Here is a 13,708-nt window from a genome sequence, read left to right on the forward strand (position 1 = left end):
CAGTTGCAAATCGAAAGCAGATAGATGAGTTATGATAACGGTATCACATGCAAAATCGTATTGTCTAGTTCACTACGTCACTGCTTTTCGAATATTTTTATTTGTTTTGAAGATATTACAGAAAAACTCTAAAATTAGCGGTAGTTTAATTTCGCTGTAGTGAAGACCCTTAACAACGAAGTTAGTTCGCAATCTTGCCCACTGTTATCAGACTCGTAAACTGAATATCAAATTCAGGATCACTCGAATCGGTAATACAAAACTAGGGAGCATGAAATTTGTACGCCAGGTGACAAAACTCAGGAATCTATAATTTGCATTATTCCTTAAAAGGCTCTTCTCCGGGAATCTACAGTTTGAATTACATCCTTAAAGGTTTCTCTAGGGAAACCTATATTATGGATTATATCCTTAAGGATTCTTTCTCGGGAAACTTACAGTCTGAATTACATCCTTAAAGGTTTCTCTCCGGAAACTTATAGTTTGAATATCCTTAAAGGTTTTGTTAGAGACCTATAATTTGGATTTTACACCCTTAAAGGTCTTTATCGGGGAATTTAAAATTTGAATATCCTTAAAGGTTTTTCTCGGGAAACATATAGTTTGGATTATATCCTTAAAGGTTTACCTCGGGGAACTTAATAGTTTGAATTTTATCGTTAAAGGTAGGGATGCGCACGAGACAAGTCGAGACAAGATTTTCCCGACAAAATTCGAGTCGAGACACGGCTCTTCTAATAGAAAAATATATATTTTTCGAGTCGAGACACCGATAAATCTTGTCTCGTGCGTATCCCTAGTTAAAGTTTTTTTTGGGGGGGGGACATATTTTGGATTATATCCTTAAGGATTCTTTCTCCGGGAGCTTACAGTCTAAATTAAATCCTTAAACTTTTTTTTTCTCGGGAAACCTATAGTTTGGATTACATCTTCAGAAGGTTTTTCTCGGAAAATATATAATTTAGATTCCATCCTTAAGGTTGGTTTAAAGGGACAAGTTTTGCCGATAGATGTCTTCGTATCTCTCTTATGTATTTTTACCTTTCACGAAAATTCACGATTTCTCTTACATTTTTCAACCTAGAGACTTCAAGTTTTTAGAGAAGGAACTTCATAACCTACCGAAGGCAACAATCCGTGCCGATTTTTCATTTAGAATTTTCTTCATTGTTGGAATGGCTTGATTGTTGAAATGGATATTCAGACCTTTAACAATATAACTGTTTCAACAATGAAGAAAATTCTAAACAAAAAATCGGCACGGATTGTTGTCTCCAATAGGTTATGAAGTTCCTTCTGTAAAAATTTGAAGTCTCTAGGCTGAAATTTGTAAGAGAAATCGTGAATTTTCGTGAAAGATAAAAAAAAAAAAAAAAAAATACATGAGAGAGATATGAAGACTGTAGTGACATCTACCGGCAAAGCTTGTCCCTTTATCAACCTTAAAGGTTTTTCTCGGGGAACTTATAGTTCGAATTTTATCCTTAAAGATTTTTTCTTGGAAAACCTATAGTTTAGATTATTTCCTTTAAGATCTTTCTCGTAAAATTTTCCCTTACGCCGTGCGTATTTCCCTCAAATTACTATCAATACAACATGCTCATTTTGTGTTCTATTCAAGGGATACAGGGGGGAAAAATCCACAAGTTCTGATGTAAATGAAGTAAAAACGATGTTCGCATTTATGCTTCTCCTTCCTCTTTCCAGCCGGTTTCAGGATTTCGGAAAAAAAAAACTAGCCATGTTCCTGAATAATTACGGCATTACGAAATCCCTCAGGATTCATTAATCATTTTCCGTTGCATCAAATTGCTGTTTGTCCATAGTATTAACAGTTCTAGATGGGTTGGAGGATTTATTGAGGAAAAAAAAAACGAAGATCGATTTTTTTTTTACAAAGCCTTTACAACCATTAAACAAAAATATTACACGGCCACTAGTTTTTGCGTTAATCATTTAAAGACACTCCCCAGGTCAAACTAACGCCGTTCTTTTTAATAATGTCAAAACGTATAAAGAGTATATAATAAAATTTAAGACACAAATCCAAATTAACGCCGTACACACACACATAATCCAAATGTTCGTTTTTTTTTTTTTTTTTTTTTTTTTTTTAAATAATCCCAAGGGTTCAGCAAGTATCATAGCAACAACGAGAAACAGAAAAGCTTTCGCAATCACAAGCAGTGGTGTACGGAAGGAAGGTGCTTCCGGATTTTACTCCCGCACCAGATGAACGAGACACCCACCATGATCATAGGTGCACAAAAATCACTCATGTCACAAAACAATGAAATAATACTTTCGATAAAGTAGATACTTTCAAATATCTAGGAACATTAACAGACCAAAATCACATCTACGAAGAAGTTAAATGTTGACTGAAAACAGGGAATTCGTGTTATTATTCAGTTCAAAATCTCTTATCTTTGAGAATTCTGTCTTGAAATTTGAAGCTTAAAATATATAAAGCGATAATCATGCCTGTTGTTCTGTATGGTTGTGAAACATGGTCGTTCACTCTAAGGGAAGAACGCAGACTTTGAGAATAAGTATTTGAGAATAAAATCCTGAAACGAATATTCGGAACCAAGATGAACGGTAATGGAGGAGACTTCATAACGAGGAGCTGCATAATTCATACCATTTACCAAACATCGTTAGGGTCATCAAGTCGAGCAGGCTCAGGTGGGCAGGTCATGCAGCCAGAATGAAAAAAAAAAAAAAGGAATGCTTTCAAAGTCTTAACTGGAAGACCAATCGGGAAAACGACCATTAGGAAGACCTAGGCCAGATGGGATTAATATGGATCTCGCAGAGATAGGAAGACAAAATAGAAACTGGATCCAGTTGGCTAAGGACAGAAGTCAGTGGAGAGCTCTTGTGAACGCAGCATTCAACCTCCGGGTTTTATAGGACAAAAAATTAGTTAGTGTTACAAATCAATACAAGATTGAGTGTTTTAACTGCCCACTTAATAATCATCAATAAACATTACTAAAACTGAACTAAGGCATCTTTTCTATATCTTTTACGACTCCTTTTTTAATTCATGGAATAACTTAAGAGGCTCTATCACTGCGAAATTAAAATACCGCTAATTTTACAGTAATTACGTGATATCTTCAAATAGATAAAAGATAATTGAAAAATGGAACAAGACCTCCCTAAACAATGTTATTTTGCATGAGTTACCGTTATCACGAGTCACCTAGTAACTTTCCGTTTGCAGTTATTTACAAACGCGAAAATAAATGCCGATTTTTTTTAAATGGTTGGAAATCGAAAGCAGATAAGTGAGTCGTGATAACGGTATCTTACGTAACATAATATTGTCTAGGGAGGCCTTGTTCCACTTTTCGATTATCTTTAATCTATTGGAAGATATCACACAATTACTGTAAAATTAGCGGTATTTTAATTTCGCAGTGATAGGGCCTCTTAAGAATAAGAAAGAACTGACAGTGCTTGTAACTACTCTAGGCTTCTCTTTTTGGATCAGAAAGTTTTTTTTTAATTTTTTTAATTTTTTTTTTTTAACATGGCGGTGAATATATTGAAAAGGTGCGAATTAAGTTTATGGAAAGTGTTTCTTGATACACATCTAGGTGCTATTATGGATTATAAACTCACCTCATAGGCAACTGTGAGTGATGTTTTCTCTTGTTTCAGCTGTTCTGCACGTGATTTATACTGGAGCATCGACCGAACTGTCTCTTCCATTCTGAAAAAAAAAAAAAAAGTATTAAACATTGTTATAAGTTTTTGTTCAATTTCTTCCATTACAAACAATAAATAAAACCACCTTCTTCAAAAACAGCAAAACTGAAAACTTCAAAATGTAGCTACATAATTTGTATACGATGCATAAATTCGAGAAATTTCCCGAAAATTTCCTTTAAAAATGTATATTTTAAATCAGGCACGCTATCACGGCCCCAGTGTCAGGTAACTTATGAAATGTACTCCGAAAAATCCTGTGTGTCCTAGGTTATACTATATTTCTCAATATGCATTGAAAGCCGTTTAGTAATTATGAAGATGTAAGTTTTCCAACTAAGGACAATGTTTATTATTATTATTATTATTATTATTATTATTATTATTATTATTATTATTAAACTTGATGCGTTTAACTTATTTTAATCTCTAATAGCAACTACATAGTATATTTCTCAAACTTTTTTTAAAAATATTTTGTAAACTGTTTCAACTATACGGTGAATAAAATTATTTATTTTTGTATTTTATATGGTATACTTGTTCTAAATGCATGATAATTATGCTTATACTTTTTTTTTTTACTATTGCTTTTTCTTGTATTTTTTAGTTGGTAATAGGTATTGCATCATTTTGTTATTTTTTCTCAACCAATACTTTATTGATTTAACCTATTTTTGTATGATCAGTTGTATGTTATTTCTATCTTCATGCGCCCTACGCTTGTGTAAACCTTTTCTTTTTGGGGGAGGGGACTTATGGCTGTAATGCTGTTTGTTCCCAATAAACATTTCAAACATTATTATTATTATTATTATTATTATTATTATTATCATTCAGCAATTGTGTGATTTCAGTACGGATAGGAATGGAGCACTTTACGTTGGAACAGCGTGTTGTCATAGTGAAAACTTGTTAAAAATATGATGTGTATTGTAAATTCCTACCCGTTCTCAAAACAGAAGACGATCATGAGCTATTGAGCGCTCCGTGGCTACTAAGCACAAAGAGAACAGATGAAAATCGTGTAACATTCAGTGCTGCCAACTTACTAGAACAGAAATGGCGGGTATTGCAAAAGTTGCATTCTTTACGGAAAACCCTCTAGGATTATGTAAGTTGAATTTTGTTGATCAATGTTATTAATTGGTTTACATCAAGGATGTTATAAAATAGACGATCTGCCCATACGTATCTTCCTCAATGAAGCCAAAAAACAATCGAGCATTGCCTGAGCCGGCACGTCTGATCGGCTCCTCTCGTTTCCGTCATGATTGTTGGCTCGAAACATTGCGATCTTAGTGGCGCGGAGTAGGCAGAGTAGGTGTGGCGAAGCTGTGACGTATGGCTTCACGATTTTATGGTATGGACAGATCCTCTATTTTCTAACATCCTTGGTTTACATCTTATATGTAATAAACTAAACAAAAAAGTTCAAATTAAAAAAAAAAAAAACTTGTTCCCATGTTGGCATTTGAAGGCAGCTTTCAAGTGCCATGAACGTCCATTTTTCATCATCGATACTATGTGATCGTGACAATTGCAGAGACTTTCTCCGGGAAAGACTCTCAATACACGGAGGGTGAAAAGTCGTACTGCGAAAATAATAGTAACATACACTGAGAAAGTCTCTCAGTGGACCAGCAGGGAAATTTCGTAGCTCCGGGAGGGAAATTCTCGTTAAGTTGTAGACCCACAGTTGATTTTGCTGATGAATACCTTGGAATTATGACAGATATGAGGCATGGACGATGGACCTACAACTTAACGTGAGTTCCAGACCACACGAGCTCCCACCAAGAATCGAACCCGCGTGCGCAGAGCGAAAACCACGTACGATAACCATATAACCCACAAAGGAACTCTACGAGGATCCGAATCACAAGATGTCCTACCAGGAACGGAAACTGAAGACGCATGTGGTAATCAAACAGTCACAAGAGAACTCATTAACATATTGGTATTATCTAGGTTACGAGAATAACAAAACCATTTCGAAAAGAGAATTGAACGCAAACAAGACAACTGACAACCAAACGTTTACAATGCAAACGAAAAGTCGCCATTTTCTTTGATTTTACGACTTGTTCAATTACGCTGTGTGTGATGTCTCATAGTCGCTAGCTGTGTTACGCTGTCAAGATAAATTGTTTTAGCAATTTGCATATGCAATGACAAATTAAAAACTGTTCCCTTAAAATAAGACCAAGCTCCATTTATTTTTCTTTTACGGCTTCCTCCACCAGTTCCCTTGTTCCAGAGCTTTCTGTCAACGTAATTAGCAATTCAAATTAAAACGTGAAGAAAGACGAACAAAGCAATTAGCCATCTTTTTTTTGCAGAATTGTATGTTTGTTCTCTCATTTTTCCACTGCGTGGCTACTGTCAGACGTGAAGCGTTTGTTTTACATATACACATTAAATATCCACACATGTTCCTGCGGGCAACACTTTGCGTTCTTCCTTCTACAACTTTCATATAAAATTCATCTGAATTCGGAATCTCAAACGAAATTTTGACAACTTGTATGAGCATTTTAGTGAACCACTTGCAAAGCGCTTTTCTTCCTGTTAGGTCAAGTATAAGAAAATGCAGAAGCAGGTAGACTGAATTATTTTAAATTAAAAGTTCCAAATACCGAACTTCAAGTCTCTAAAGTTAAGGATTTCCGAGTTATAGGAATATAACAATTGCAGCCCCACTCATTTCCTTACAAACAAATTAATCATTTTAAATGAAAAGTCCAATTATCAAATTTATTATATCTAATCTTACGGTATTCCGAGAGATGGGTACATTATAATAACGTGTAACCCCATCTCTCTTTCTCCCTACCCTTTTTCTTCCCTTCAAGATCGTATAGCAAGAAAATAACGCTGAAACAAGTGCTTAATTATTTTAAATCAAAAGTCCAATTGCCGAATTTACTACACCTAATTTTAACCCTACATATATCAAGGTGGGTTGAAAAAAAAAGTGCACACTTTTATTAGCATAACAATTTCTATGGATGTTTCTTTAGTATCATATAATGAGGTTCTGTGTCAGAAATGACATAAAGTTTACTTTCTGTCATTCATTTGAGCTATAACTCAAAATTAAAAAAAAATAAAAAAAAAAAAATCGTGGTGGACATAAAGTACCCTCCCTTGGCGTAACGTGTTACCATAATATGCATGAGGTAATTTCTGGTTAAAAGTTGAAGAGTCATGCTTTGGGTACAGCACTACGCGTCGGGTACGGGTACGACACTAGACGTCGTACACCTAAACGGAGAAGACCTACTGGTTTTAGAGTAAATATATTAAAAGTGGAAACCCTGTGTACACTCATGTCCAAAACGATTGTCGCATATCTATAACCGTCTTCTTCTAACAATATAATTTGATAATGATTTTGCAGGGTACTTTTAATACTGATACTATGTGTATGATCGGGAAATGTATATTTGTGGTGAATTTCATAGGAAAAGAATTATAAATACGAAAATTAGAATGAGTACAACAAAATGTTGCTAAATGGACAATAAAGTTTTATTTTCGTTTTATTGTTCTTATTTACTGCTCTTTTGATATGAAATTTGCCACATACATGTCTTTGCCAATTATACACATAATAACATTATAAGAAATACCACGCGAATTCGTTATCAAATTATATTCCTACATCAACGTATTTATAGACATGCAACAATAATTTTGGACATGGGTGTACACTCTGGGGTTACGCGTGACAGCGCACACCAAGGGAGGGTTTTAAAATGTCCACACGTAAGTCATTATTTTCTGCCCCAGAAAATGTAATATTCTTTTCTATTTTGTACTAACTATAAACTAAGACAACTGAAGGCACAAAATAGAAGAAGATGATTACATTTTTTGGGACAGAAAATAATGATTTATGTTATGGACATTTTTTAACCCTTCCTTGGCGTGCGATGTTACATGTGATCCCTTGGTGTACGTTCGGTTAAGGGATTCTGATATATAAAATTGTATCCTGCACCTCACCTCCTTCTACGTCGAGTTTCCAAAAAATCAATCCTCACGTAACAATTGCAATGTTTGGTCCAAATTTAAAACTTCTAGTTTAAGCAGTCTGGCCTATGCCTTGATCAGTCAGTGAAGACTTTTTTCATATACAGAAATTTGTCTGCCTCATCATCACCGATAAATTGCTGAACCGTTTAAAATCAATTTTTGAAGAAATTTAGTACCTACCTCGAACTCAAGTCTATCACGTCAGTTTGAATAAAGTGCGTATCCTAAAGGGAGAGACGGAGGTTCAAAATTTATGCCATATTATAAATGCATTATATATATATATATATACAGGGTGGTCGTGCATGAATGTCGGAAAATTCGTGATATGAATCTACAGGTAAAAACAAGCAAAAAATGTCATATGAACATTGGGTGAATGCGGCTTCGTTTGGACGCTAGAGGCGTCTGAAATGTCACCTTCCGAGGCGGCAATTTGCAATATCTCAAGAACGGAGAGAAATACGAATGTCGGGTCAAAACATATCAAAGGAAACCCCATCCGAAGAATCCAATTATGCATAAGTGGTGGCGAAACAGTGGCGGCGCTAGAGGGGGGCACAAAGAAAGCGAATGAAACATGGAGAAAAGTGAACAATTTACACTGAAAAATTGTAGGAGGGGGTGTTACTTGGAATATGCAACAACAAATGTTAATGAACAAAGACAACAACGGCTAGTCTGTAGGGACTTTATGGGAGGCGGATTGTAGGAATACAGTATCTTTGTAATGGTGAGAAATAGGAATGTCGGGTCAAAAGATATCAAAGGAAATGCCATCCGAAGAATCCAATTATGTATAAGTGATGGCGAAACAGTGGCGGCGCCAGGGGAAGCACAAAGAAAGTGAATGAAACATGGAGAAAAATTGAAATTGGTGAAAACACAACTATTTGAAAGCAATCAGGAAACAAGGAATACAACTCTAGGTGTACTGTATGATACATGTCCGATGACAGAGGGCGCATAGCTACAGTAGGTGGAACAAGGGGGCGTGCAGAGCGTCGCGTAGTAGAGTTAGTTATAGGAGTAGTGAAAGCGTGGGTAACGAGAGCGTTCGCATCGAAGGTGCAGAGGACAGCGCACAGTTCATTCGTACTGAATGGGGCAATGACAGTAACAGCACAAGCGTTTTAGTGCTACACTCTACAGGCAGGGCAGTAATCCATGTGTATGTGAATGTGGTTTACTTTGTGTCGTGTGAAACAGTGTTGATGTTGACAAGCGCTATGTCTAATGCACCACAATGAATAGGGTAGTATACACTAATGCCGAAATGGCAGATATGCATTTGATGTACGGCTTAGCGGAAGGTAATGCAGAAGAAGCACGTAGGTTATATGCGGAACGCTACCCAGATCGACAAATTCCAGCACCGGGGATGTTTATTCGTATTCATCAGCGATTGCGGGACACTGGGTCATTCCTTCCCAACACAGACATTCCGAGAAGGCGACGCGTTCGAACACCCCGCTTGGAAGAGAGGGTACTCCGACATGTGACCCGGAACCCGAGTATTAGTACCCGACGACTAGCAAGGCAGGAAGACGTTTCGCATCAAGTCGTGCTAAGCATCTTGCATAGTAATAATCTCAGACCATACCACGTACAACGAACGCATGCGTTATACGATGGTGACTATGAAACCCGACGACGTTTCTGTCGTTGGTTATACCGCCGCTGCCGTGTATCACCAGCCTTTCTAACATAGGTATTGTTCTCGGATGAGGCATTATTCACACGGGATGGCATCACAAATTTCCACAATGACCATCGATGGGCACTCAACAACCCGCATGCAATTGTAGAGACGAAGCATCAACAGCGTTTCCAATTGCATGTGTGGGCTGGTATTATTGGCGACAACGTTGTGGGACCACATTTCTTACCACAGCGATTGAACGCAATATCGTATCTCCAGTTTCTGACTCAGAACCTACCTATTCTGCTTGAAGATATGCCACTGAGGACACGACAGTGTATGTGGTTTATGCATGATGGCGCCCCTGCCCACTCATGTCACACCATTCGTGCATATGTGAACAAAACATTTCCACGCAGGTGGATAGGTCGTGGTGGAAGACAAGCATGGCCCCCACGTTCATCCGACCTGAATCTCCTAGATTTTTTCCTGTGGGGTTACGTGAAGAGTCTCGTGTATACACGGCCCCTGCATGATGTTGAAGATCTTCGCCAGCGTGTATGTGCTGCATTTGCCACATTACGGCAAACGCCAGCGATATTGGCACCAGCCAGAGAATCCTTACGCCATCGTGTAACTGTCTGTCTCGAAGAACAAGGAGGACATATTGAACAGCTGCTATAGAATGGCATTATGTTGACCATGGTAAGTACAATACCTCTTGTTTTTACAGTACATTGGGTCTCATCTTCCATACGTGTTTTTTACGATCTGCACGTTTCATCACTATGAGTGTTTAACAGTTTCTTTGCAGCTCCCATGCGCCCCCACTGTTCCGCAGTACGTGTGCATAATTGGATTCTTCGGATGGGATTTCCTTTGATATCTTTTCACCCGACATTTCTATTTCTCTCCGTTAAAATGATACTGTATTTCAACATTCCACCTCTCATAGTGTCCCTACAGCGTAGCCATTGTTGCCTTTGTTCATTAACATTTGTTGCTGCATGTTCCATATAACATCCGCTCCTAGTTTGTCAGTGTAAATTGTTCACCTTTCTCCGCATTTCATTCACTTTCTTTATGCTTCCCCTGGCGCCGCCACTGTTTCGCCATCACTTATACAAAATTGGATTCTTCAAATGGCATTTCCTTTAACATCTTTTGACCCGACATTCCTATTTCTCACCATTACAAAGATACTGTATTCCTACAATCCGCCTCCCATAAAGTCCCTACAGACTAGCCGCTGTTGCCTTTGTTCATTAACATTTGTTGTTGCATATTCCAAGTAACACCCCCTCCTACAATTTTTCAGTGTAAATTGTTCACTTTTCTTCATGTTTCATTCACTTTCTTTGTGCCCCCCTCTAGCGCCGCCACTGTTTCGCCACCACTTATGCATAATTGGATTCTTCGGATGGGGTTTCCTTTGATATGTTTTGACCCGACATTCGTATTTCTCTCCGTTCTTGAGATATTGCAAATTGCCGCCTCGGAAGGTGACATTTCAGACGCCTCTAGCGTCCAAACGAAGCCGCATTCACCCAATGTTCATATGACATTTTTTGCTTGTTTTTACCTGTAGATTCATATCACGAATTTTCCGACATTCATGCACGACCACCCTGTATATATACAGGTGCGGATTCAAGGGGAGCTATAGCCCCCCTTGACGCTCAGGTATAGTTTGGATAAAATGGGCTTCAATCTGCTTTACACTGGATAAAGCGGCGAACTATGGTTTAGCCCCTCCTTTCATCATATCCTGGATCCACCACTATATATATACCGGTCCGGGTAGGAAAATTTTTGTCCACGAGCTTTCACGTCGAAAATGGCCTGAAACAAGGAGATGCGTTGTCGCCATTATTATTTAACTTTGTGCTGGAATACGCCATAAGGAAAATCAAAGATAGCAACCAGGGCCTAGAGTTGAACGGCATTCACCAGGTTATGGCATATGCTGATGATGTAAATTTAATAGGGGATGATAGGAGAACAGTAGAAATAAATGCAGAGATATTATTAAACGCTTGCAGGGACATGGGTTTAGAAGTAAATGCAGAGAAAACTAAATACATGGAAGTGCGTCGGGACCGGAATACGGCAAATTGTGGAGGCGTTAAAATATTAAATAATACTTTTGATAAAGTGAATACTTTCAAATATTTAGGATCAATATTAACAGACGAAAATCATATTCACGAAGAAATTAAATGTCGACTAAAAGCAGGGAATTCGTGTTACTATTCGGTTCAAAATCTCTTGTTGTCGCGAATTCTGTCGAGGAATTTGAAGCTTAAAATATATAAAACGATAATCATGCCTGTTGTTCTGTATGGTTGCGAAACATGGTCGCTTAGTCTGAGGGAAGAACATAGACTGAAAGTATTTGAGAACAGGATCCTGAGAAGAATATTCGGACCCAAGAGGAACGAGAATGGGGAATGGCGAAAGCTTCATAACGAGGAACTACATAGTTTATACGGTTTACCCAACATTGTTAGGGTCGTCAAGTCTAGGAGGCTTAGGTGGGCAGGTCATGTAGCTAGAATGGAAGAAAGTAGAAACGCTTTCAAAGTCTTGACTGGTAGACCCATAGGAAAACGACCATTAGGAAGACCTAGGCGCAGATGGGAGGATAATATTAAGATGGATCTCGCAGAGATAGGAATACAAAGTAGAAACTGGATCCAATTAGCTAAGAATAGAAGTCATTCTATGAATAGAAGTCATAGAATAAAAAGAATCCGCTTTTGTGAACGCGGCACTGAACCTCCGGGTTCCATAGGCCATAGAGTTAGTTATATATATATATAAAGACAAAAGCCATGGTGATTGGAACGAAGCGGTCGGTGTCAAAATAGCAGTATGAGGGGAGAAAATAGAACAGATGACTAGTTTTCGATACCTGCGTAGTGTTATTAGTGATAACAAAAGAAGCCCTTAAGGAGGAAGAAAAAACTATTTTGTGGAACCTTAAATAAAGAATTGAGAAAAATGACTCATACACTGCTTCGTGTGGAGTATTGTGCTGCATGGGTCAGAAACATGGATATTAAGCAAAACTGATGTAAAACGACGCTTTCGAAATGTAGGTGTTGGCAAGAATGGAAAGAATTAGGTGGGTCGAGCGGAAAACGAATGGGAGAGTGTCAAGAGGCCTTGTCACTTTACAAGAACTTGTAGCTGTCATTAAAAAAATACTTCTTTCTATTTACTGTGTACATATTACAACTTCTTGCAAGCAAGAATGGTATATCCATCTATGCAGCACTGCACTCTACTGGACAAACAGTGAACCTCCTCATTAAAAGCGTGTATTTTGACGCACTTCTCCTCCTTATCCAAAAGAATACGTTGTTTCGGAAGCGGCGAAACTGGTTTTTCCTTTATGTCAGCAGAGGGCGATAGCAGCTAGCAAGCAAGACGTCCCAGAAAGTTGCACACTGTCCAACTCCTTGCAAGATGGAAAACATTTTGTATGACCCTTTCAAGACTATGTGTACAGGTGAAATATGGTAGGGTTTCAACTTTTTTTTTTATGACAGCTACAAGTTCTTCTACCGTGGTTAAACCCTTTTAGAGATGGTAGGAGAGAAAAGGACAGTTTTAGATATTATTATAAAAAGGAAGAGAAACTGGTTGGGACATTGGCTAAAGCCACATTGTCACGTTAGAAGAACTTGTAGCTGTCATAAAAAAAAAAAAAATCTTGAAACCCTACCATATTTCACCTGGACACATAGTCTTGAAAGTGTCATAAAACATTTTTTCCATCTTGCAAGGAGTTGAATGATGCGCAACTTTCTGGAACGTCTTGCTTGCTACCTGCTATCGCCCTCCCGCTGACATAAAGGAAAAACCAGTTTCGCCGCTTCCGAAACAACGGATTCTTTTGGACAGGGAGGAGTGCGCCAAAATACAAGTTTTTGATGAGGAGGTTCACTGTTTGTCCACTAGAGTGCAGTGCTGCATGTGTGGAGAAACCTTTCTTGCTTTCAAGAAGTTGTAACGTAAAGAGTAAATAGAAAGATCGGGTTGAAAGTTTTTTTTTTTTTTTTTTTAATGACAGCTACAAGATTCATTTAAGTGACAATGTGGCCTAAGAAGGAACTGTGTCATAAGGGACGTGGCAGAGGGCATGGTGGCAGGAAAGAGGGCGAAGGAGACTACAATTAATGGACGACATTAAAACAAGGAATTCGTATGTGAAGACGAAGGACAGCGGAAGACCGCCGTGGAACATGGAAGTTTCTCAGTTGTGGCAAGTGACCTGCCAATAATGGCAGAATACCTATG

At 38.0% G+C, this 13,708-nt stretch overlaps 1 protein-coding gene across 4 annotated transcripts in view; it reads right to left on the bottom strand.

The window, feature by feature from the left end:
* Positions 1-13,708, bottom strand: part of LOC145675969 (uncharacterized) — a 617,917-nt gene that overhangs the window by 86,612 nt on the left and 517,597 nt on the right. For all 4 annotated transcript variants that reach the window (XM_081746793.1, XM_081746794.1, XM_081746792.1 and 1 more), the window contains one exon: positions 3,634-3,724. In XM_081746793.1, coding sequence (XP_081602919.1) covers positions 3,634-3,724 — 91 coding nt within the window. The remainder of the gene's footprint in view (positions 1-3,633; positions 3,725-13,708) is intronic.

This window comes from Thermobia domestica, chromosome 18, assembly GCF_964235325.1.
Source record: "Thermobia domestica chromosome 18, izTheDome1.hap1.1, whole genome shotgun sequence".
Lineage (NCBI taxonomy): Eukaryota > Metazoa > Arthropoda > Insecta > Zygentoma > Lepismatidae > Thermobia > Thermobia domestica.